This window comes from Dryobates pubescens, chromosome 1 (assembly GCF_014839835.1).
Source record: "Dryobates pubescens isolate bDryPub1 chromosome 1, bDryPub1.pri, whole genome shotgun sequence".
NCBI lineage: Eukaryota > Metazoa > Chordata > Aves > Piciformes > Picidae > Dryobates > Dryobates pubescens.
This window is the reverse complement of record NC_071612.1, coordinates 62,197,880-62,221,898: the sequence shown is the minus strand read 5'-3', so window position 1 is coordinate 62,221,898 and position 24,019 is coordinate 62,197,880. Positions and strand designations below refer to the sequence as shown.

General features: G+C 45.3%; 2 protein-coding genes across 3 annotated transcripts in view; one reads left to right on the top strand and one right to left on the bottom strand.

Moving 5' to 3' along the window:
* The window catches only part of USP4 (ubiquitin specific peptidase 4), a 44,935-nt gene extending 28,395 nt beyond the window's left edge, over positions 1 to 16,540 (top strand). Inside the window, exons 14-22 of one of the 2 annotated variants that reach the window (XM_054166982.1) lie at positions 8,077 to 8,268; positions 9,009 to 9,097; positions 9,985 to 10,200; positions 10,282 to 10,352; positions 10,819 to 10,934; positions 11,642 to 11,791; positions 12,469 to 12,572; positions 13,818 to 13,906; positions 14,018 to 16,540. In XM_054166982.1, coding sequence (XP_054022957.1) covers positions 8,077 to 8,268; positions 9,009 to 9,097; positions 9,985 to 10,200; positions 10,282 to 10,352; positions 10,819 to 10,934; positions 11,642 to 11,791; positions 12,469 to 12,572; positions 13,818 to 13,906; positions 14,018 to 14,119 — 1,129 coding nt within the window. In that variant the 3' untranslated portion in view covers positions 14,120 to 16,540. Of the gene's footprint in view, positions 1 to 4,023; positions 4,156 to 8,076; positions 8,269 to 9,008; positions 9,098 to 9,984; positions 10,201 to 10,281; positions 10,353 to 10,818; positions 10,935 to 11,641; positions 11,792 to 12,468; positions 12,573 to 13,817; positions 13,907 to 14,017 lie in introns of those variants that run through there. The other variant, XR_008462537.1, reaches the window with a different exon arrangement.
* A 2,034-nt stretch (positions 16,541 to 18,574) lies between these two features.
* Positions 18,575 to 23,793, bottom strand: EMC3 (ER membrane protein complex subunit 3). Its single transcript, XM_009907643.2, has 8 exons — positions 23,567 to 23,793; positions 23,291 to 23,348; positions 22,464 to 22,557; positions 22,093 to 22,197; positions 21,261 to 21,342; positions 21,030 to 21,109; positions 20,394 to 20,476; positions 18,575 to 18,814 (listed from the first exon to the last, which is right to left on the bottom strand). Exons 1-8 carry the CDS (start codon positions 23,719 to 23,721, stop codon positions 18,686 to 18,688), a joined length of 786 nt encoding a protein of 261 aa, XP_009905945.2. The 5' UTR covers positions 23,722 to 23,793; the 3' UTR covers positions 18,575 to 18,685.
* Between the last annotated feature and the right edge of the window lie 226 nt (positions 23,794 to 24,019).

The following is a 24,019-nucleotide window of genomic DNA, read 5'->3' as shown; positions in this document are numbered from 1 at the left end:
TGGAGAATGTGACAAGCTTGTGGTCGTATGTTAAGATTGCTGCTGCTGGTAGCTTCAAGAGTTTCTGATACTCCAGGAAATAATTTACCTCCTTAGATTCTAGGCAGATAGTTTGCTATTTGTTAAATGGAGGAATAGAAAACATTTCTAAAAAATAATTTGAGCACTTCAGAATCTTTTGTCTTTAAAGAATAAACTTCCAGTTGATACTAAAAACATGGAACTGAAATACTGTGCAGTTGAGAAACTGCTCATGTTCCCAGAGTCAATGAAGACGTCGGTGCTCACTAAAGCATTTTGTCCTTTCAGTTTTACATTAAGGCCAAATCTTGATGGAAGTGACAGGAAAATACTTGCATCTTATGACTGGGAAGGTTGTCTCCCTGTGCCTGCATAATCTGCAAAAATGTTCTGCTTGGAAAAGATCTGCTTGTTCTGACTGCTGATGTAGTTGTGGGATCTGTCAGTGGTTACATTGAGTAATGTTTCTCTCTTCTGTTCTGGAAAGAAAAGTATCTTTGTATTGATTGATGAAGGGGAACAGCTGCCTTTTATTAGACAGTGTAACTGTGATGTTTTACAGTGACAGTATTTTCACCCCTAAGTCACAGCTGAAGTCAATAACGACCTAAATCAGATTCAATAAATGGTGCTAACTGATCGAAAGTTTATTTGCACTACATTTATGCTGGATATTGCCACAAAATAAACTTCCAAGTAGGCTTTCTAAAGCTTTAAGTTGGGTTGACAAGATAGCAGTTGGTTTGTGAGAAAGGAAGAAGCTGCCTGGAAGCTGCTTGCCTGCCGTGTGTGCAAATGTAATTTTTACTGAGATTTGTGTGAATTGCTTTGTGTACTAAGACTAAACCATACCAGTTTTAACTCTAGGAGAACAGAAGCTACAGAAAAGATGAAGGGAGGTTGTAGCCAGGTGGGGATTGGTCTCTTTTGCCAGGCAACCACCAACAGAACAGGAGGACACAGTCTCAAGCTGTGCCAGGGGAGGTTTAGGCTGGATGTTAGGAAGAAGTTCTTCTCAGAAAGAGAGATTGGCCATTGGAATGTGCTGCCCGGGGAGGTGGTGGAGTCGCCATCACTGGAGGTGTTTGAGAGGCCTGGATTAGGCACTTGGTGCCATGGTTTATTTGATTAGATGGTGTTGGGTTGGACTTGATGATCTTGTAGGTCTTTTCCAACTTGGTTAATTCTATTCTATTCTTTAAAAAAAAAAAAAAGAGAGAGAATATGAGGTTTTTAATAGCATTACTTATATTACAAATCAAATAGGACAGCTGCCTCTTGTCAGGATGGTGTGCTCGCAGTGCAGCAAAGCTAAGTGAGAAATGTCAGTTACCAGGTGGTAAAACAAACAGGAGCTGGGTGTTTAGTAGTCATGGTGCCTTTTGTAGGATGTTTTTTAGGTACAAAATGTTAACTTAGATGTATTTAAAGTTGTCATGTAATACACAACCTAGGGTACGACTGAAGACACCATCAGTTAATTGTATTTAGTGAGGGCTGTTTACTGGAATTCGTATCTCTTGTATTTAATTTAGCATGATACTCACTGTCTCACATGTTTGAACTCTTTCCTAATTCACATTTTATTGATTCAGCCCCTTTTATGTATTGCTCATTTGTTCTTACTTCACCAGTAATGCCTAGTGACGAGACTTCCTTGTTGGTAAATTGTCATGTGTACATCTCATTATTTGTTATAAGTGACTGGAGGTACATGCAAAGGCTCTTCCACTGGTTAGAAAACAAAGTGCAAAGACGTAAGCAATTAAAACTAAAGCTGGATCAGTACAGCATATTCAGAAATAGTTTTCTCATCTGCACATCTCCCAAATGTGCATTTGAAAATTGCAAAGCTGCCAGTGGGTCCTGTTGATTTTTTGAGCTGTTTTCCTGAAGGATTTTGCTGCCTCGTCTTTGAACTTGAGGATGTTCACAGTCTTTTCATTTGTTCTTTCTTGATAGTTACACTGCAAGCGTTATGAGGGAAGCCGTGCTAAACTGAAGACATCAGCCTTCCATGCCTCATGCTAGAACTTAAATCATTTTATTGGTGTGACAGTTTTCTCACTTTAAAAGTACTCCTCCCTTCCACTGGCAGAAGCTAATAAAGGTTGTGTTAGTGATTGTCTGTGGTTGGTTGCTAAAGCCTGAGAATGCAAAGAATGCCTGTTCAGTGACAGGGGGAGCTACAAAGCCCCTGGGCTCTGATTTCATGAGCAGCTGCCCTCAAATTGTTTGTTCGTTCCTTGATCTCACTGCTTCCTTCTAAACAGGACTTTGCTGAGAGTCCAGCAGATTTCCTGCCTGTGATCACCTGGGTATCTTCTGTAACAGAAATCAGTTAGTTCATTGATTCTGAAGCTTTGGCATCTTGTGTTACCTGAAACTGGCAGTTCTTACCTTTGGACGTTTCTTAGCATCAGCTTAAGTTGTCTCAGGACTGAAAAATTCAAATGGTCAGTCTCTTGCAGTGTTTCTTCAGGCTTGTTTGCTGGAAGCTGCAGCCAAACCTAGGTGTGCCTGTGACAGCAGTGCCCCTGTTGGTTTGACATACTTGTGGTTTTAGAGGACTCTGTGCGAGCCAGCTAGCAACACAAGTCTCACCTCAAAGTTCAAGGAAGGCTCTAATACTGTCTGTAGGAGATCTCTGCTCCATCAGGGATGTGATTTAAACAAACAAAAAACCCAAACAGACCCCAAACTCAAACCCACTTGTACTTCTTGTATGGTTGTCTTGCCTTTGACACCGATGTCTGTTAAGTCTCAGCTTTAGATTTAGGCCTCTGTATTGGTTGGTTGCTGAGCAGAATATTGATTTCCATTAAATGCTCTCTCTAGCTGTAAATGCCAGTGAGCAGAAACTCCCAGACTATGTGGCAGTAGGAGTAGTGTAGCTGGAATGTGCTTTATTGTTTCTCTCACATTTGCTTGACAGAGGACACAGTCTGTGGGCACAGATACTGTAGCTCAGGCTGTACTGTTGATGAAAGTGCAGTACACAAGATGGATACAGTATTGAACTTGATTTCAGTGATCGGAAAAGTGATACTATTTTCTTGCTTTCATCATCAGGAGGGAAGACATGTTCAGCCTTCTGTGATTTTTGCAGGACACCTTGGAGGTCTGTTGGGACAGGTTGGACTTGATGATCCTTTGGGTCTCTTCCAACCTTAGTTATACTGTGATACTGTGACATCTAAAGACATGTGTTGTGAATTTTCATGTCCCACTAAAGTGGTGGGTGATGCTGGCTCTTGGGAGGTGTTTGGAATTTAAGCTGATTGGACAGCCATTTGGAAAAAATAATAAAATTTGCCCTGGATAGCTAAGATATATTGTCCCTGTCAGCAGCTTGGTTTCTGGCTCATTGGTTCTTTTCTTTCCAGTTGTGCCCTGTCACAGTAAACCTTCAAAAAGAAGAAATGTGAATGTTCCCGGGCTTCTTGGTATTTATGTGAGTTTTAAGTAACTCAGATGCATCCCAAAATGAACCTGGCTCCTTTTTGTGTAACAGGATAGAACTATACCTTTTCTTCTCCAGGTCACCTGAAAGGGGAGGGGAATTTGGGGCTGGAATTCTCCCAAGCCTGTTCTTTCACAAAGCTTTGCACTCATCTCTTCCTCATCAGGACAGGCTTGGGAACTAGTGCAGTCCTGATACAGCATTTGTGAATTTTTAGTGTCAGAGGTTTGATGCTTACAGAAATAGAAGAATTTGGGATAAGGCTTGAACAAGGTCTCTAGCACGATGTGCAGCCAAAGAACAGCGGGACTAAGCCTGCTTCTCACAGTGTTGTAAACGTTTCCCTCGAGGCATGTTGTTTCTGTGAAAGGACAGGGAGATCTGTGGCAAGCTGATCAGAAGGTCCTTATGTAAAGGTGGTCTGCAAATCAATTTGGCAACGTTGGTTCAGTGTTTGTGCTGAATGCTCTCATTCTCCAGGCTAAGCAGAGGACAGCATTCAGCACATAACCAAAATGCTTACTATTTCTCTTTCTTAGGTTCTGTGAAGTCCAGCCCCACTAGGACCTCCGGCTCCCGCTCCAATGTAACACCCACACATGCACCATATAGGTGATATCACATCATTCAGGGATCCTGCTGGAGCTTGGAGCCGGCCTACAAGGGGTCAGGTAAGTACTACTTGAAAAACAAATTCCACAGCCCATTTCAAGGGTATCACTCTTAGTATTTCTTCTTAGTTCTTAAGGCCTAAGAAGAAAAAGCTTTTGATGGATAAACTAGATACCCCTGTTCTCTTAGCCTGGCTAATGGGGCATAAAATATAATATGTATTGTTTACCTTGATAAAAGTTTCACAAATTGATTTGCAGGTCACCTTTAACCTATAAAAGTGTGCGTATCTGAGAAAAATACGTTTAGTTTGCCCTATGTACTGTGTTTTCTGCCTTCTCTTACAGCATGCTGTGTCTTACACTTAGATGAGTTCATGGTTTTGAAAAACCATGACTGGCTGCAGGAATGTCAGCTTTGTTGATGTGACTACAACAGTTCCTGAGTGAGTTAGGTTAGCAAACTAGCTAGTCCAGTAGTTTCGTAGGGAATGTTTGAGATGCATAAGACCTTGTAGCAGACTGATGAGGAAGTTTCTTCTCACTTGCTGAAACTTGTGTTTTCTTGTTTGAAATGAGGGCTTGTGCTCCTGCTAAAATGAGCTTCTGTTTTTTTTAAGCTCTCTAAAAATCTTGCTGATTGAATTCCCTCATCCATTTCAATCTTGCTGCTCTGTAAGACTGGTGAATTCCCATGACCAGCTTCTGTAGGGCAAAAGAGCTGTTAACGTGAAAAAGTTTTATTTGCAGTTTCCCATCTCCTAGTTTGCTTGTTTGTGTTCTGGTAAGCAAACAGATCAGGAATATTTCCACTTTTTACAAGAGATCAGAATGTGTGCAGCATTTTCACCCAGGTCTTTTGCAGTCCTCCGTTCTTACTGTCAGCGTCTGCACCGATGATAATTTGACAGCAGCATCTGTGGGTTGGTGTGCAGTACTAATCCTGTTCAAGTGGATCTGTTTGTCAGCTTCTGCAATAGCATTTTTTTTTTTTACCCTTCTGTTCTCTTAGAAAATGTACTTCTTTTCTTGGTTGTTGCTGTAGACTGGCTTGTGATCTGCACAGTGTTTTTGAGCTGGAATTAAGACCATTCATCCCAGCACTTGGGAGGGAAAGTTTCAATAATGTACAACAAGGCTATTAGCTTGGTCTTTATCTCAGAGTAGGTTTTGCTTTCAGTGCCCTTTCACATAGCTTTGCCTTGTCTTTCTGTAGCTGCTCGTGCTCCTGTGCACTTGTTCAAATTTAGTTTGCAAGGGAACAAAAGCTACCTAATTCATTGTTCACTGCCTCCTCTCTGAATTACAAGCACACACCTGAAGCCTTCGTGACGCTGATGAAGACTGGTCAAGTCCTAGCCTTTTGCTTACCAAGTTTCAGACAAATTTCAGTGTTGTGAATTGTAAAGGCAACCAGCCAGTATTCAGCAGTGTGGAAGCAGCTGAGCTAATGACTCTGACTTCTAAAACTATGTTGTCTGGTGTAGCATCATCTTTATTTTCTGTTATTTTTGGTGAAGTTGTAAGATGCGGAATTGCAGTATTGGCTCTGTAGCCTTCCTTAGACCAAAAAGTATTTTATCTTTTGGTTTTAATTGAATTTTGTTTTGTGGTTCTTTTTGTTCTTTGCTTGGTTCTATTTTGTTGTTTGTGGGGTTTTGTGTGTGTGGTTTGGGGTTTGTTTTTTGGTAATGGGGGATGGCTGGTGCTCAAGGGATTCAGAAAACGAGACCTCTTCATTTTGCGATGTCTTCCTCTAATACTAGCATGCAAAAGCTGTTCTGAGGTGGAGTGAGTAGAGGGGCACAAATTGGTTATATCTCAGTGAGCAGTGTGTGAGACATTCTTTTGCAGTCTTACAGGGGGTGCAACATGCTGGCTGTTAGTGATGAATGACATTTGTGCATGAATAGTACTGAGCTTTTTTCACTTGTGTGAGAGTAGTGCTAAGCTTTTTCTTTCTGTCCTATCTGTTCCGTCGCATAGGCAGGACTACAGGTGGAGTGTAAATGGGTGTGACCATTTGAGGCTGTGCCTGTAAGAAACAGACAGTTACTGGAGCACTCTGGCTGAATGTTTTGGTGTAATAATGAAAACAAAGATAAGTCTAAACGAATTTCATTGGTAGATTGGTAGAATGCAACTTTAAATTTTAGCTTTACTTCAGTTTGAATCTCAGTCAGTTCAGTCTGTCTCTCTGTTCCAGTCTGCCTGAGCAGCTGCTGTCTTTCCTCTGTGCTGGACGGAGCTGACCTTGAACTAACTGAGCTAACCAGACAAGAAACTAATTCTTGCATGTGCTTTGAGCTAACAGAATTTCCTCCTTAATAATTACCTTTTCTCTCTCTAACCCTTTTTGGGAAAAAAGGGAGGAGGGGGCAGAAAGGGGTATAGTTGGGGGGAGAACCCCACTCCTTGGAGGAGGGAAAGGTTTTCAGTGTTTATGTTCTTTGCTGTATATTTCTGTATATATTGTAAACACTGTATATTGTGTATATATTCACTGCATCTCATCCTGCTTGTAAATATAGCTTATCCATTTACTGCTTCTCCGACTGAGTTAGCTGTGGTTTCTTTATGTGGGGGGGAGAACTGAACTTTCTCTCACCACCACAGTGGGGTTGCATTAACTGCTGCTGGCAGAGCACAGGGCAGGTGGTCTGAGAGACTGTCAAAGAATGTGGAGGAACACGTGCATGTCATGAACTGATCTGTGTTGTATGAGGCCAGCTAAAAGGGGTCTTATGTGACCTAGAGATAAGTGTAGATGTTATTCTGTAACTGCATGTGGTCATTGGTTATTTATGCAGTGTGAAGTGAAATAATTCACCTCTCTGTGGTGCTGTTTCTCAGGAAACTTGAAGGTGTGGACTGTAGCCAGTGCTGATGTCCAGCTGAATAGCACTGACAGCTTAGAAAACCTCAACAGCCATTTGCATTGGACTGTGTTATGCTAACTGTTCTCTCACATTCTTGGTGGGCTGGGCTGGGATTTTGGAAGGATAATTTTTCTCATGTATGCTACTGATTCAGTGCAAATCCCAAGCTGGAGTCCCTTTTGGCTTAAGTAAGATGGAGGAGAAATGCAATTCTGAAATTGGTTTTCTTTCCTGCTCTGCAAGGGCATTTTGAACACAGGAATGATGAAAAGTTTCATGGCCCTTGAGAGAAGGGCAGTGTCTTTCTCATGCAAGAGAAGTTTGTGGTCCTCATTGTTATGCATAGTGGCATCTTTTGAAAAAAATCTTTCAGTTTTAAGATAAGTCTGGGACAGTTGGCTCACCAAATTACAGAGCAGTGTGACTTGATATTCCTGAAAATGAATCTTCTGTAATGAATAGTCCTGGAGCAAACAATGTAGTCGTGTTGGACTCTGACATCTGCAAATACCTCATTTGCTGTTTCATCCAGTAGCACAAGCTGTCTCATTCTCCTCACTGTTCTCCAGAGCTGTTTGATTTCTTTTTTTCCAGAATGTGGTTTCTTTTTTTTACTGTCTTTGGATATTTCTGTGAAGCAGATGTTTCCAAACTCTTGGTTTTCTGAAACATTGGCTGATAAGAGTGATGGCTATTAACTGTACAGGAGGTTGGGAGAATCCAAGACCCAAGGTATCAAGAGAATTTTTCTCCAGAGGAAACAAACGCTGTCAGAGGGATTTCAAAGTGTGTTTAGTAATTTTTCACTGATGCTGTGATCTGATTGAAGCAACACATAGTTGTCAGGGTAGTATCTTGAGAGGTGAGTGGCAGTAGGGATGTATCCTGTGCCATTTTGCTTTTCCTTAGCTTGGCAGATGGTACATTGTGAGCCATGGGACACGTTCAGAAAACCACTCTGTAGCGTGAAGACAGAGTACAACCCTTTTTGTCCTTCTGAGGACCTGGTGGAGAGACTTGTTGGACTGAGCTCATAATGGTTCTAGCTGCTGTGCTTCTTGGCAGTGGAAATAACCTGTGGAAACACCTGTCTTTCAAACAGGTATGAAGTTCGCAAGACAAGAGAGGATGGCTCAGAGGATGTGACTCTCTGTGTTTACTTCCGGGAAAAGACAGTGAGGCAATACAGCAACACCGCAGGCACTGTCCTCTTCGGTCAACCACTCTTGATATCTGTGCCCAAACACAAACTCACCGTGGAGCACTTGTACAGTGTGGTTTTGGAGCAGATCAGGTGAGTTGTGTCTGTACCTCTGTAGTCTATGCAAAGTCCCAGTGGCTGCTTACTCAGATTTACTGTAGTGGGATTGCTGCATCCTTGTGAGCAGGAGGAACTTCTGCGTCGTGTGGGTGTAATGGGTTGGGGCAAACCCCCTCCCCACCACGCGCAGAAATAACGACTCAGACAAACTGATTGCAAAAGTAGTGGAGAGTTTAAATAGAGAACAGTGAGTGTGCACAAAAGGAAACATAGTGACAAGGAAGGAACCAAAGTAAACCCAGAAAGACCCCAAACCCCACCTGAGGGTGCATCCCCCAGTGTAAGCCAGGATTTGTTGCATGAAGTGTCGAGAGGCCCGAGAGACATACCAAGGTCTTGGCTTTTGGGGCTCCGCAAAAGCGGGCTGTGTGGTAAGTGGCAGTCATGGGGGAAGCAGTGTGCTTGGTGTTGTGCAGCAGAACCAAACTCAGGCTGTGTTTTCAGGGCTCTCAGGTGGGACCACCATTATTTATTTTTGCATTTTATATCTGCTGGCAATGAAACCTGGAACGAGCGCAGAAAAACAGAGACTTGACAAATTGTTGTTGTTTGTCTCATTCGGAGAGCTCCTGGCCTGTAGCTGGTGCTGTGCAGGATGGGCTGTGGTTTGCTGAGGGAGTTGGGACAGAAAGAGCTGCTGATGGTGCGGAGCGCTGTCGTGTTGGTGTATGGCTGCAGTATGACTGTGTGATAAACATCTCCCCTCTTGCTAGCCGCTATGTGAAACTCCCTTTGGCAGAAGAATCCTCTACACCCTGCCAAGACAAAGGAACCTGCAATGGCTCCAGTGGTGTGGTTGAAGGTAAAGTCCTCTCGAAATCTGCTGGAAGCTTTTCAGCACTTAAAGCTTTTTATTAGCATTTGATTTGTGCCATGTGTATTTGGCTTAAGGTCTAGCAGATTGTTCTTTCACAGTCACGAAGTTACACTACTGCATGGTGTGGTGAGAATTCTAGTGAACCATTTCCTTTCCAAGGGAGATCAGGGAAAGGAAATCAGAAGTGCCTAAGTAGCAGCAGTAGAGCAGGGTGTGGTGTGCATTTGTCTTGATTAGTTTTGAAATTCTTGTTTCCCTGTTAGATGTTCAGGTGCTTCCATCCAGAGGCATCTCCTTTCCTAATACGCCTTTTTGGCATTGGAAACTGGCCTGGTGGGTCACAAAAACAAGTTCTGGGGAAATAAAGCGAAAAGGGTGTTTTTCTGTTCATGCACCTTAGCATCACATTCCTAGGTTGGATGCTTCAAGGAGGCTTTTAGTGCTGATGGCAAGTGCATATTTCGCTTTCCTCTTGGAAATGATTCACTTGTGCTGCTGTGAGAGTAACAACTGGAGCAAGTGAAATTGGAGATTTTAAATGGGGGGAAGGTCTGCCCATTTTCCCCAAAGAATGGGAGTGATGTTCCTGGAGGCTTACAGATTCCCAACTGCAACCCTGCTGATTCTCTCTTGGTGTGATTGTTAACATCTCTGTCATGTCTGATAAAACCCTGCACATTACCTGGTGAAACTCCGCCTTCAGCTGTAACAGTTAGCGGGCACAGATTGGTTTTTCCTGCATGCCTTTTCGTTACTTTCTGAGCAATCGCTGTGTGTCATTACAGGCTCATGCAAACAGCTGTCCATGTGAGGCATCAGTCTAGACTTTCTCTGAAGCTCTCTGTTATTGTGCTTCTTTTAAATTTTTCAAGGTGACATTGAAGAGATGGAGCATCAGGATGGTGTGCAGGAAGGCAGGGAAAAGGTGACTGAAGTTGATCCCTGCCACTCTGAGGGTTGTATGCAGATTGAGTCAGTAAGAGAGATGCAGCCTTGCAAGAAGCAACATTTTACCTTTAGCCTGGTGAATTCCTCTGGGACTTCTGAGATAAGCTCCATTGTAGAAGGAAAAGTCCTAAAACTGAATGGTAATTATTTTCTTACTTTTAATTTGTTTTTTCCTTCCTTCTCCTTGCACCTTTGCCATAAACATTTCTTCTTTCTTGTAGCTTTCTCTGCTCTTGCCGTCGACTGGGATTCCAACACACGGAGGCTACTTTTTGATGTACAGGAGGCACAGGTTGTGATGTGTATTTTTTATAAGTAATCTTTGTAGACTTTCATGGTACTTAAAAGATCACAGCAAATGGTGCTGGAGTCACCAGGGTGAGATGTATTTACTCAGTCTGTTATGAATAAGATCTGTAGATCAGCAGTTGCTCATCTGTTTCCAATGTGTTCTGAAAAACAGATGCTTTAATTTCAAAGCTGAGTAGTCTAGTTCTTCGTCTACTCAACAAACAAATCCCCAAACAAAACTCCAAAGAAACCTGAAACTAAATTTCTAAACCCAAGTAGAAAGTAAGGACAAATGTCCTTTCTGTTACTGACTCTCTAACACAAGAGAGGAGTGGCTGGAAGCATGAGATGATTGTCGAGGTGGGGAAGGAGGGGGTAGAAACGGGCAGCATGATGGAGGTGAGCATGACCCTTTTTGTGATGTCAAGGATGTGGGACATAATAAAGCCATGCATCTCCTTCACTAGGCATTTGAAAAACATGAAAGCATGTTGCAAACCCAAAAGAAGGCGGCTGTGGTGGCCCTGAGAGACTGTATAGAGCTCTTCACAACTATGGAAACACTTGGAGAACATGACCCATGGTAAGAGCCCCTGCCTGCCACGTTTGTTGTCAAACGCTGTAACTGTTGGAGTTCACGTCGTTTGTCCTAGGATTCTGATGATTTCCCAGGTCTGTCCTTTTGTCTTAATCTGCAGCCTGAAGTCTGTCAGTTCTGTTAGTTGTTGACTCAACAGGCTGCAGATGTGGGTTAACAGAAAATGTGAGTTTCCTGCCTTTATTTAAAAGAATGAAAGTGGCAGTGGGCATGTAGCTTCCAAAGATCAGGCTGGTTTTAACCCCCCAGCATATTTCTCTCTCCAAACAGTTTTGGAGGAAGCAGGTGTGCTAAAAAAAAGAGTGAAAGCATATGGCTACCTTAGACTGCCTCCTAACTCTACCAAAAAATCCCTAGTTTGGAGGGGGTCTAGGTACAACAGATCCTAAATGAGTAAGATATGATTGCTGTGTGACCAGAGGTGGTTGTTAGCTGTGTTAGAAAATCTGTAGTGCAGTAGATGATTATTATTAATTTCTGATTAGATGCTATGGAACATTTTGGCTATAAAGTGGAAGCAAGTTGCAGTTTGGAAACCTCAGAGGAAGTGTGCTCACCTGCATATTTTACAACCAGAATGCCTTCTGTAAGGCAGGGCCTGTACTGTGCTACAGAGGCATTGCTTAATGGAAGGCCAGAAGCTTTTCTTCATCATTGTTGCTCACTTCCTTGTTTGTTACTCTCTTCATCAGGTACTGCCCTAACTGTAAGAAACATCAACAGGCCACAAAGAAGTTTGACTTGTGGTCTTTGCCCCGGATTTTGGTTGTGCATTTAAAGCGTTTCTCATACAGCAGATACTGGAGGGATAAACTTGACACTGTTGTGGAATTCCCTATCAGGTAGGATTCTTCTCTCAAGCTTGGAAGAGCTTGAAGAAGCTGGTCAAGAGAAATCTACTTTTGGTATTACTGTTGGGTGCACTTTTTAAAGTTGTAACTGGAACAGCTCTGTTTCTGGGTTTGAACTGTAAGACAGTGAGTGTGAGTGGAGTTGGTGGGTTTTGTTTGTTGCTCTTAATCAGTTCTGTGTGTCTCAAATAACACTAGTTATTAGCAGGTACTGTTTCTTCTGAAATTGGGTTAAACCCATGTGATTCTGCCGAACCAAGAGAACTTCTAGAGCAAATTGAGCAAATTCTTTGGGCAGAGCTGCATGTGTAGTACTGAGGATTGCACAAGATGAAAACCTCCTTCCTCTGTTTCTGCTTGTCAGCACCCTCTGCAGGATGAAACATATTCCTTACTAAGCCTGTGTCACTTTTCATGCCTGCACAGGGATACTCTCTTACTCAACCCTTCCCTCTAAATCTTTTGGCAGCACTTGTGTTTGCCAGGACTTGCCTGTGTGGGAGAGGTAACACATCTGGTCTTGAGAGTAATAACAGCTGGCCACTGAGCAGCAGAGTGCAGTGCTTTTCCACCAGTGCTGCCTGCCTGCAGACTTTCACTGGTATCATGCACAAGTTTTTAGAAGGTGCTGGTTACTGGGCCTCTAATCCTCGTGGATTTCCTTCCAGGGGTTTAAACATGTCCGAGTTTGTCTGTGACCCAAGAGCAGGCTCATATGTGTATGACCTCATTGCGGTTTCCAATCACTATGGAGGCATGGGAGGAGGCCACTGTGAGTAACTGCTTCTGTGTCCTGTTTGTGCAAGGAAATGTAAGCAGAGGGCACATTGGAGGGCGCTGTGTGTTGGGAGACCTGCAGCAGCCCTTACCAAGGGTGTCCAGTGTGAACCTTACCTGTGTTGTGTATGCAGGTGAACACCATGTTGGAAGGTAACGTCCTTCCTGTTAGGACTTGCAGAGCAGCTGGGCAGTTTTTGTAGCTTGCAGTTGCCCAAGGTCTGACTGATGCCTGTGGGACCTTGGTTGGTAGTCATTAGAGTATGTAGAATTAGGAATTTATGAGTGGAGGCAAGCTTTGAGACTGGAGGTCATAGTCACAGAAGTGTTAGTTGGAAGAGACTTTTCAGGACTTTAGTCCAACTTCATTCTTGAGTGAGGAAGCTCACAAGCAGTAGATGAGATCCGTCTGTCACAGAGGCACTCAACCCCCTTAACGACACCAGCAGCGGTTTGGTGTGAACTCCAAAGGGAGGTAAAGACCTTAGCTGTAGCTGGTCCAAGAACTCCTCTGGAAAACTCATAAAGGAGCAGAGTGAGCAAAGGAAGTTGTGGGTACAAGCACCTTTCTGATTGTATGCAGCTTGACTACAAACTTGCTGCTTTAACCCATGAGTATGACATAGCAGCCAAAGACAGTCATTTTATTTAAAACTTGCTTATTTAAGCTAAACAAGTAATGATTTCTTGGCACTGAAAGGTGTCCCTGCTCAGGGGAGAGTTTCCCAGTTCCCATCCAGGGAAAATTGATACTGGGCTCATCTGCTGCTCTGTTGCTGATGATGAATCTCTTTGCTGAAGATCAGCACCCTGCAGCCATGCTGCCTAGCAAGGAGAACTCATAGAAGGCTCACTTCGTTTGCAACTCCGTCAGCAGCCGAAAACTTCTCTTCCCTGTGAAAATGCTGAGTCCTAAACTGTGTGTTTGGGAAAGCTGTGGCTCCAGGGGAGGGAACAAAAGACTGTAATGTTTTTCCTAATTATTTTTTTTATCCTGTGTCTTGGCTATCTGACATACCTCTTGGTATGTCTGGTACGTGGGACAAGCTGGACCACCTTGTATGTTCTGGAAGCTGTGTATGTTGGTGAACAAAATTTGGAGTGGTTAATGTCAAAAGGTTAGCTCCTGCCCTCCATGTGCTCAGTTTGAGTCTTGAGCATCACTAGTGCAGCACAGCTGGCGTGGTGTTACCTGTGTGTCTTCCCTGGAGAGCTGAGCTGTGGTTACCTCTCCTGACAGACGCTGCCTACGCAAAGAACAAAGTCAATGACAAGTGGTACTGCTTTGATGACAGCAGCGTATCAGTGGCTTCAGAAGACCAAATAGTGGTGAGTATTTGGCCTGAGGCTAATGCTGAAAGTGTGGTTCCCTGCTTTGGGTGTCACACTTCCAGCCAAGCTGTGTGGGTGGTTTCAGGTGGTTTTCTCTTTGTTTGGTAGACAAAAGCTGCGTACGTGCTGTTCTATCAGCGCCGAAACAGTGAGGAGCGTACTGCCCCGTCTCCTTCCCAAGAAGAGTGTGACGGCATGGATACCAACTAAACACCGCCGCCAGCACCTGGCCACCGTCTCAGCGGTTGTTCTTCTAAAGCCATGCCTGAGGCATCAGAAAATTTTTCTTCACTTTGTAGGATTCAAAGCAGAAAATCTAGCGCTGGAAGATTCAGTGCTGGAGGTTGCAGAATAGCACTGGAGAGACAGGAATAGATGCTGACACTTGGGATCCTAGAGGCCAAAATAACATGTTGGAGCTTCAATAAAGTTCATTCGAAAACCTGGTTGAGCTGTGTGGCTAGAGGCAGGGTCGGGGCTGAGCTGGGCTGGGGCTGTGGGGTTTGGTCTGAGGGTTTTAGCTGAGATTGGGAGAGTACAGCCTGAGCTAGAGGCCAGGTCACAGCTGAGCCTTGCAGACACCTGTGGAGGACTCTGATGGGTATGATTCTGTGAATCGGCAGGGGGCTTCCTACCAACCCCCCAGTGTTGCTGTTGGGCCCTGCCTGTGTCAGGGAGGCTTGCTGCACCCTTTCTGGAAGCTCACTGCAAATCTTTGTACATGAGGCCTGTCTGTTGAAGTCTCTGCCGTGCTACCTTGGTCCCCTTGCTAAGCAGCAAGCGTTTCCCTTTTATCCTTTCACTGAGGCTTTCCTGGGCAGTTCTGACTCAGCCTTTCTCGTGTGAATGCTGAATTCTCTAATGTAGGAGACTTCACTAGCAGTGAATCATACCTGCCTGTGGTGTGGCACATGTACAGGCTGATCCACACAGCAGTGCGGGACACAGCTGCTCTGGCTCCCATTCTTCTGCAGAGAAAATACCATTCATAGGTTGGCAATTTCTTGTCCTCTCCATCCATCTCCTGTACTTCTCACTTCCAGGCTGCCCTGTAAGCACTTTTTCTGCCTCCATCATTTCTCCTATGGTTTGTGCAGTGGCAGCATTTTTACCCTTTTTTTCCTCATTTATGTAACTCCTTAGAGCTTTTTCTTGGGCAAAAATCAGGACTGCATCCCCAGAGCTGTAACCTGTAATGATGGCAGCCCAATGCAATGGGCTTTTGAGTTTTCAGCCTTTTCTCTTGTGACTGCTTTTTTGACTACTCTTTCAGCCTTTTCCCTCCCTTGAGCACTGCCCTTTACATCCCCAACCTTGTCATCTGTGAGGCAGCAGGTGTGACAGTCCTCTTCAAAGTCTTTCTTTGCCTTAGCTGTTCGGTAGTTCTGCTTCATCCTTTCTGCACAACTGGCAAAGGCTTTTCTCTATCTCCTCCTTTACTTTCTGTGTTCCTTGTAAGACTTAATTAAGTCCAGCTTTCTTCTTGGATGAGGACTCCTGTGAGCACTAGATCAGGTCAGTCCTCAGTAGAGAACTGGTCATCTGTGTGAGAAGTGGGAAAAAATCTAGAGCCTTAATCTTTTTAAGGGAAAGATCTAGATCGAGGTGATGAACCAAACAGGAGGGCTGGGGCCAGGTGCATTGGCAACAAAAAACTAAGACAGGCTACTGCCCCACTTTTCTTCCCTCCAAAATGTATTGCTTACAGCCACTCAGTTCTCTTTGTACAGTCCCTGTGGCTTCATTGTTGACCATGTCCCCGTCTGATGGTCAGTGTGGCAACAGTCATCAATTTAACTCCAAATATGCCAGCTCTGGGTCCCTTTCCACAGTGCTTGGCGACAAGCTCTGTAACAAATGCTTGTGTGCCTGTCCCTGCACCTCTGCTGTGCTGCAGCTGAGCAAAATCCCAGCCATCTACTTGCTGTCTTCTACTCTGAGCAGTGGGAAGGGTGGGCAGCACCACCCAGCTCCTTCACCAGGGCACTGGGAGGTGCTTGGAGGAAGAGGAGGGAGGGCTGCTTCTAGCTGTCACACTAGTGCTGTGATCCTCTCCTGCAGAGTTTTGCTTTTTAGGCATTGAAATAGGAATTTTGAGATCAGAATTGCTTAAATGCTTCTGCTGTTTTGGGGCTGTTTGGGATTTTTTAAACTCTTAATACTGTGTTTCTGATTTTTACCTTGTTACTGAGGGGAGCATCCAAAAAGCAGTTTTTAAGCTGTAGCACTGCACTGAATTATTCTGATCAGCATTTTGCATTAAGTTTGTTTTACTCGGGAAGAAAATCATGTGGGCATTCCAAAATAGGGAGGAAAGGAAAGGTAGGAGGGAGTAAAAGACAGGTTTAAAAGAAAAGTCAACCTGAAATAGATTTGTTTCCTCCCCCCACACTTCCTGTGCTGGCACTGAGAAACACAGCAGTGGGGCTAAATCTCTAATACTCAGATGCTGAACAGACTTGGCTGTACTGCAGAAAAAGTGGCCCAGCTCTTACTTTCTGTGCTGCCTCTGAGCTGATGGGCTTGAGCTGGTGTGTGTGTGTACTGTAAAATCAGACCTGTTTTTTAGACTAGCACTTTGTAAGTGGCTGGCTCTGTTGTACAAAGAGGAAAATTAAAGAGTGGTTTGCACTGAAACTGGGTTTTGGTGTGTTTTCTGCTTTCATTACATGACTTGAGACTCCTGGTTGTGGGAATTCCTGGTGCTCCAGGAGTTCTTCTGGCTGGGAGAGGGCCAAGCCCTCCCTGCACTGTCTGTAGGGATTTGAGAGAGAAGCAGCTGTTGCCTGCCCTGCTCTGTACGTCTGAGGCTTTGTGCTTGCTCCAGGGTTGCCTTTTAATCTGCTGCAGAGATGAGTTGCTGATACTGGCTGCTGTAGCAAAGCCTGTCCCTGCCTTTCTGTGGCACTGGGCAGCTTTACCTATGGCTTCCTCATTATTCTGCTTCCTCTGTGGATCTTAGGGTGGGTCCTGGCCTGCATTCTGTCCATTTTCTGCAGGGCTATCAGGGCTGCTTGTGGCTGTACCACTGAAATAGTTGTCCTGCAGTTGCTGCAATTTCCTGCTCAAGGCAACCTGAGAGTGTATATGAGAGCGGGCTAGAGAAGACCGAGGAAGCTTGTGTTCATTCAGCTTTGGTGTATGAGCAGGGAATCTGGAGGATTGTCAAAGTCTTGGAGGTCAAGGCAGGCTGTGAAACCCCAGTAAGAATGCTTGAAGTCTTCATGTTGTGATTATGGTGTAATAGTGGAACAGTTTGATCTTAGACGGAGCTTTAAAGAGGGTTAGAAGAACCTTAAGGTAGAAGAGCAGGTATCATGGGAAGAAGGGAGAGCGAAGGAGCAGCTTTTCAGTGGGGGAGGTGTTTGGGTATTTGTGACCACACAGGCTGGCAGGAACAGCTTCTACAGGAACAGCAAAGGCATGAAGTAAAATTAAATTCCCCATTGTGAGAGAGGTAAAAATAACCTGAAGCGCAAGTTGTGCTTCACGCTGTTAGCATGCAGGGAAGCACGTGCTGTTAGCATGCAGGGAAGAGGTCTCTGAGGCGGACATCTCTAAGACTCCTCTTCAGAGGGGAGATGCTTTTGGCAGTAGCAGAGAACAGGCTCTTCTGTTCTGAGTCACCTCCTGCTTTGAAGGGTGTGCAATTTCACCCCACCCAGGAAGGGCTGAGAATAAAGGAGGGAAATAACAGCCACAGAGTATGGAAGAAGCATCTTCCCAGCTTAGGGCTGTTTTCCCTGGAGAAGAAACCTGAGGAGCTCCTGCAGGACCAGCCAGGAAGAGTTGTTCCCTCTTCTCTACAGTGCAAAGAAGATGGTCAGCAGGAGTCTTGAACCAAAGTATTTATTTTCCCTACCTGTCACCTAAATGGGGACTACAGGGAACAGCAAGGAACCCTTGCTGGCTTGTACATCTTGCTGAGTGGCAGGCAGGAGAGGCTCTGGGGGCAGTCTGAGGTACTTATACACATGGACTTGGGAAGTTTTAAATGGGAAACAGTCTGTGTGACTACTGTCTCCACATCAACATGTCATATCTGGCTGGCTGTTGTGCAGAGACCTCCGAGATTGCTTTGACCAGGAAAAGCAGCAGCACAGAGTGGGGCAGACATTGCCCCCATGACTATTGGCGTGTCCACCAGCAGGTTGAGCAGAGAAGAAAGCAGATGAGATGTGGCAGCACTGGAGAGCCTTTGTGCAGGCTTGGATGTGAGAGGAAGGTAAGTTGTCCCATGTTGTGTCATGGGCAAGTGGTGAGTATCTCCCTCTTGCTTTTATGTTCTGATAAAGCTTCCAACAGGAAAACAAGTATGAAGAGGAAGGACAACCACCCCTTTCAGAAATGGAATCTCTTAAGATACTTTGTCACTAAGTCAGTTCTGAATTGCTAACATGGTGATGTTATCTTAGTTGTTCAAACATAAATACTTTTTTTTTTGAAGGATAAAACCAGAAACAGAGACACTACTTGTACATTTTCAGTCTCATGGAGTTTCAAGTTCCTTAGGAAAGCTTGCTCTGTGTACTAGGACTAGAACTTTTAGGTCTTTTCTCCAGCATGTTTCCCAGGAAGAGAAACAACAGAGATTCACACCAAGAGCCTTTTGTTGAAACACAATATCCTTGGCCCTAGGGCTCAAATCAAAAAAGGTAGGAACTGCAGCTCTGAACAGTGTCTGTCTTTTATTCTCAGCCTTGCCAAAATACATTATATAGTTTTAACAGATTTCAAATTACTTTTACAAGATGAGACAAAAGCTTATTCTCAGATTCAGAAGATGGAGGTCTGAAGTTCTTCCTTAAACATGCCTTCAAAATGGAGGTCTTTTGCCATAAGCTCCTCTTCTACATCTTCTAAGGCCCACTGATGATCAGTCAGTTCTAAAGCTTCCCATTCCGTCTGCAGTGAGGATAAAGAGGCAGAGAAAGGGAAGCAACACAGTGTTAACTGGACAGGAGCGACACAAAGCAGTGCTTGCTTTGGAAACCAAGCCCCAAGTTCTATGAAATACCTGGCAATCCTGCCAACTCTGAAGTCAGTGTTAGACCCTTCACTGGGTATTAGTTGGTCAGTATCATAGACATCAGAAAAATGACATTGTCTACTCTCTGCAAACTCTCTAACCTCGAACAGTCTGTTTATTCTACATCAGCTGTCTCTAGAGACACCTCAGTTCTGTTAGAGGGATGTGTGTGTGTCAGGTGCTTTGTGCTTGGTTACTTCTTCAACTCAAGAGATGCGATAAAAAGTTAGATCAAAGAGTTTGCAACTAACCAGCGCCCTGATGTGCCTCACTACACCTCAGCCATCATCTACTCCAACCTTCCTGCTGTGGGCAGGGACACCAACTAGATTCAGCTGCTCAAGGCCTCTCCTAACCTGGCCTTGAACACTGTAGGGGAGGAGACATCCACAACCTCTGTGGTCAGCCTATTTCAGATTCCCACCACCCTTGTACTGAGGAACTTCTTTCTAAAACCCAGCTTAAACCTACTCTTCCCCCAGCTTAAAACCATTCCCCCTTGTCCTGTCCATTGCAAGACACCCTTATGAAAAGATCCTCTCCAGCCTTCCTGTAGGATCCCTTCAGGTAGTGGAAGGCAGCTCTAAGGTCTCCCCAAAGTCTTCTCTAGGCTGAACAACCCCAGCTCCGCTCCCTCAGCCTATCCTCATAGCAGAGGTGTTCCAGCCCTTGCATCATCTTTGGAGTGAGTTTAGGTTCCTACAGGACTGAACAGCAAAACTGCTTGGGACAGGAAGTAGTGCAAAGGAAGCAGGACACGAGCCAGGAGAGCATATGGTACTGGTTGGAATTGCACCTCAGCACTGGCAGTTTGTGACAACAGTCACTGCTCCAGCTGTAAACTGCAGCCACCCTCTTCCCTGGCTAAGCCTCTTTTTAAGCAGAAAGGTTAGTGAGTCTTGACTGCCCAGGCAGCACAGTGTCTCTGGGTAATCTCTGCTATCATACATACAATCTGAAATGAGGACCTTCCCTTCATGCAATAAACAAGCGTTGTGAAAATGCCTGTGGAGACTGCTTAGAAGAACTTCAAGACAGTCACACTCTGAGAGATCTTCCATTGAGCTAACTTTCTTACTTGATTTTCTTACCTAAGTTCCCTCATGTGCCTGCTGGACTTGTGCTTACCTGCATTTTTAACACAACTTTTTGGGAGCAAGGTTCTGCTTGGGAACTAGATGTCAAAGAAAAAAAGTCTTCCTCTGCAAATGGAGAAGATGGCTCAGGAATTCAGCTTCTGCATCAGGAATAACTAACTAACCAAGTTTACTTCAGGATATTAGGGCTCTGCCAGGCCCAGGGCAAATTCCAACTCTTTCATTAGTTGTCAGCTCTAATTTTAGGACCAGGAATCCAGAGCAATTCCCAGACTTGACACAAGGAGAGGCAGAGTTACAGACAGCCTGCAATCCTGTAAGTTTACAGCCACCAGGACTGCAGGTAGAAATACTGTACCTTAAATGCTTTGTTAGTGTCTGCTGGCATGGCCATTGCTGCCCCTGTCATTTGTTCTTGCATCACCCTAGACTGATCTGCAGCTGGAAAAGAGAAATGAGAGGTTTATATTTTTCTGTGTCATTTAAACAGCATTTCTTAGAGCACAGTGCCACAGGCCATAACGTTGCAGAAACACCCACAGTGCAATACTAATGTACCAGAAAGACTACTCACAAAACAGCTTGTTCCTATCCCCTGCATCTTAGCTAAATTTACATATAGTATGCAGACAAATTGAGGAAAATCCCATTTTCTGCATTCCCACTACCTCCCCCACCTTACCTCTCCTGACCCACATTTAGTACCCAATTGTACTTGCCAGAAATAAAAGCAACCCTGAGAGCAATTATTTCTGCATGGCAAGGTGAGGGGAAGGAAAGCATTGGTTAATCATCATGCAGGTTTACAATCAGCTAGCCAAGGGCTGGTGCAGATTGAGGTACTTGCTGCAGGTGATGTCAAACTTGGCCAGGGGGGAGTAACCACACAGAAGTGAGGAGGCTTTAAAGATTGAGAAATCCTTCCCCAGCTTCCCTCAGAAGTCAGTCCATAGAAGGAGAAGCCAGCTCTTTTACCGAGATGACAGTGTCTTACCATTATCTTGGCCCAGGATGAGAGTATAAATGCTTCTGAGTCCAAACACATTCAAGAAGTACCAGGAAGCAGAGCTCACCCTGATAAATCAGAACAAGCATGGCTGATTTCAGTTCACAGCTGCCTGGTGATGTCATGTCACAAGCACCCACAGACCCTTCAAGGGTTATTAACACATTCAAAAATTTCCAAGTGAACATTGGACCTTGCTTGCTGAAGACAGAGGCTTACCAGGACGCATCCAAGGTGAGCAGTTCGATTCCCTGCTGCAGCATTGGTTTAAAACGCAGCGTCAGAGGAAAGGGGACCTTCGCTGCAGGGTAATGGAAAAAAAGCCCAGTTTCACAAGGTGACAACTACCTAATTGCAAAGCAAATGGCAAAGCCAGTAGGTAATTCTATCAAATCTAATGTGGTCTGCATGCAACACATACAAGGACAAGTTAACAGTCTTTGTAGTTAGGTAGAAGCTGTAGGTCTGTATTTACTGGAACAGGGAAAGACTTTTTGAAACCTTAATCAGGTGGCCAAACCATCATGGGTGTTGTTTCAGTGACTGCAAAGGGGGATGTCTTTTGTTAAGGAAACATAAATGAAACAAAACACACACACAAACAAACAAACAAAGCCCAACCAACCAAAAAATCCCAGCAAAAAACAGACCTGTGAGTTTAAGGAAGCATTTTTGCTGTGTGCACTCCGCATTACCCAGAAACCAACTCTCTGGACAAGTTCAGAGGAAAATCCCCTGTATCAACTTGAAGTCGATGTGGTTTCCATACATTTAGTTATTGGTTTCTCCACTACAGTTGTTCCTAAATATATCAGCCATTTTCTCTGTAACTGGGGCTGTTATTCTGAAAACAATCTTCTCTCCTTTGCTCTGGGGCAAGCAAATCGCTGCAGTTCAGCGTGCACAGCAGCAGTGCCACAAGCCAAATTCAGGCTGCTTCCCCCTTGACTGCTCCCAGGCAGAGGGGCAATCTCTAATGCAGCCCAGACCCTCGAGGTCATCAGCAAAAACATGGCCAGACCTGGGGGGCTGTGTTATTCTAGACACTTACTTGTGACAAACCCTGAAAATGTCATGTTGATCCAACCACCGATGAGGATCATAGGCAGAACATTGGTTACATTCCCTTTCATCATATCTGTCAACATGGTAGGATCTGCAAATCATAGATTTGATGTGAAGTAGCAGTGTATGACAATAAAAGGAAACAAGATTACTTCAGTAGCTGTTTTAAATAAGCAACTGAATGAGCAGTAACAGTCCTACTGCACTACCTCACTCCTCTCTCCTCCCCACTATCAAGCTGTGACATCCCGCCCCCTACTCACATTCACTGAGCTGGTTTTGAAGTCGATTCATTGTCCTACTTTGGCAGAAAATTTCTTCCCCCACCCTGTCTGCATTTCTGGTACCTTAACATACCTGTCATTGGTGAAGGAGGCACTACCTTTCTTTTTGTTTTCTTAAAAAATCCATCCTCTGGGTTATTAAAAAAATATTTCCGGGTCAGGAAAGACTGAAACAAAAACAGCCAAAGACAACACCGTAAGAAATGAGAGGACAAAAGTTTCTGCAACACATGCTTACTTGGAGGTACTTCAGTGACCATCTGCTCTGAAGCTCCTCACTGTTCTGTTTCCCTGGATCCTGAGAAGCAGCTTCTGGGCTTTCTAAAATGCTTAAAATAGCTCTTAAGAATTCTCTGAAGCAGAATCCACACTGATTAAACTGCTTCTGGCACTTTGTGCAAAGAGTTTGCTGATGCCAGCAAGATGCCAGCGAGACTCCCAGCTGACTTCTGGATTTTATGATACACAGATTTGGCAGCAACTAAGCCAATACAGGCAACTGATTTTTAGCAAACATTACAGCTGACATCGTATGATTACCTCCTCATCCCAAGCTCTCATTCAATCCCTGTGTATTTGTTCACAGACACTAAACACGATGGTTTGAACTCAGATTTCATCATACTATGTGGGTAAAACACCAAGTGGTGCAAGATAACATCAGGGAATAAACATGTACAGTGGTCCTGTATCCAGGTTTCCTAAGCATCTGCTACCGAGTTCACTTCTAGACAATTGTTCTGGGCCGCGGGAGACCCAGTCAGGCTGTCTGACCCCGTGAGGCGCTGGTGCAGACTGCCCGACAGCTGAGCACGCCTCTCGCTACACCAGTCCACACTCCAACTTGCTTTGTGCTTGTTCCTCTTCGAAAAGCATAAAGCAATTCGCGCAGCCCCGTACCTGCTTTGGAATGTATTTTCCATTCTCCCGAAGGACTCTGCTCCGAATCAGCACTTGGCTGGAAAAGAGAAACGTCGCGTTAGCGGCACGGCCTCCGGCGGGAGCGGGCCTGCCCCTGCCCACCCCGGCCGGCGGGCGGGAGCGAGCCCAGCCGGGAGAGGGCCGAGGGGAAGGTAGAGGAGAGGCGGCGGCTCCACGGCCGTGGCGGGAGCCCGAGCCGAGGCGGGGCTCGGGCTGAGGGAGGCCTGAGCTGAGGGGGCCGTTGGCGGACCTGACCTGTCGGACACCTGCTCCTGTGTGAGCCTCTTGTCGCTCTGAAGGAGGATGGAGACGTAGTGCCGGATCATGCCCACGAAGAAGGTGATGAAGACGATGGGCAGCACCACCCATAGGCGGATGTTGGAGTCCAGCAGCAGCTCGGGCTCGCTCATCGTGGCGGTACCACTCCCGGCCCCGGCTCCGGCCGCCACCGGGCCGCCTCAGGCCCCGGCTACACTTCCGCTTCCGGGCCCAGCCCTTCCGCCGGCGGCGGAAGCACGTCCCTGCGCGCCAGTGGCGGGAAGCTCGAGCGGCGCCGCTGTCGCCTCACGGTGGGCTCTACGGCGGGTCTGCTTCTGGGCCCCTTCCCCTGCTCCGCCGAGGCGGCAGCGGCTTGAAGGAGAAGGCCGTCGGCTGAGGCTCCCGTGTCTCATACAACCCAGGTGAGGGCCCCTCGGCGGACGAGCGAAC

Bases quoted from the DNA above. Each gene is read 5' to 3' on its own strand.
- EMC3 (XM_009907643.2), bottom strand. From the start codon at position 23,721: ATGAGCGAGCCCGAGCTGCTGCTGGACTCCAACATCCGCCTATGGGTG. The intron at 21,343-22,092 runs GTAAGTGTCTAG...ATTACCCTGCAG, and splicing joins ATTTTCAGGGTTTGTCACAA to CGAAGGTCCCCTTTCCTCTG. The intron at 18,815-20,393 runs GTACAGTATTTC...TCCTCACTGCAG, and splicing joins ACACTAACAAAGCATTTAAG to ACGGAATGGGAAGCTTTAGA.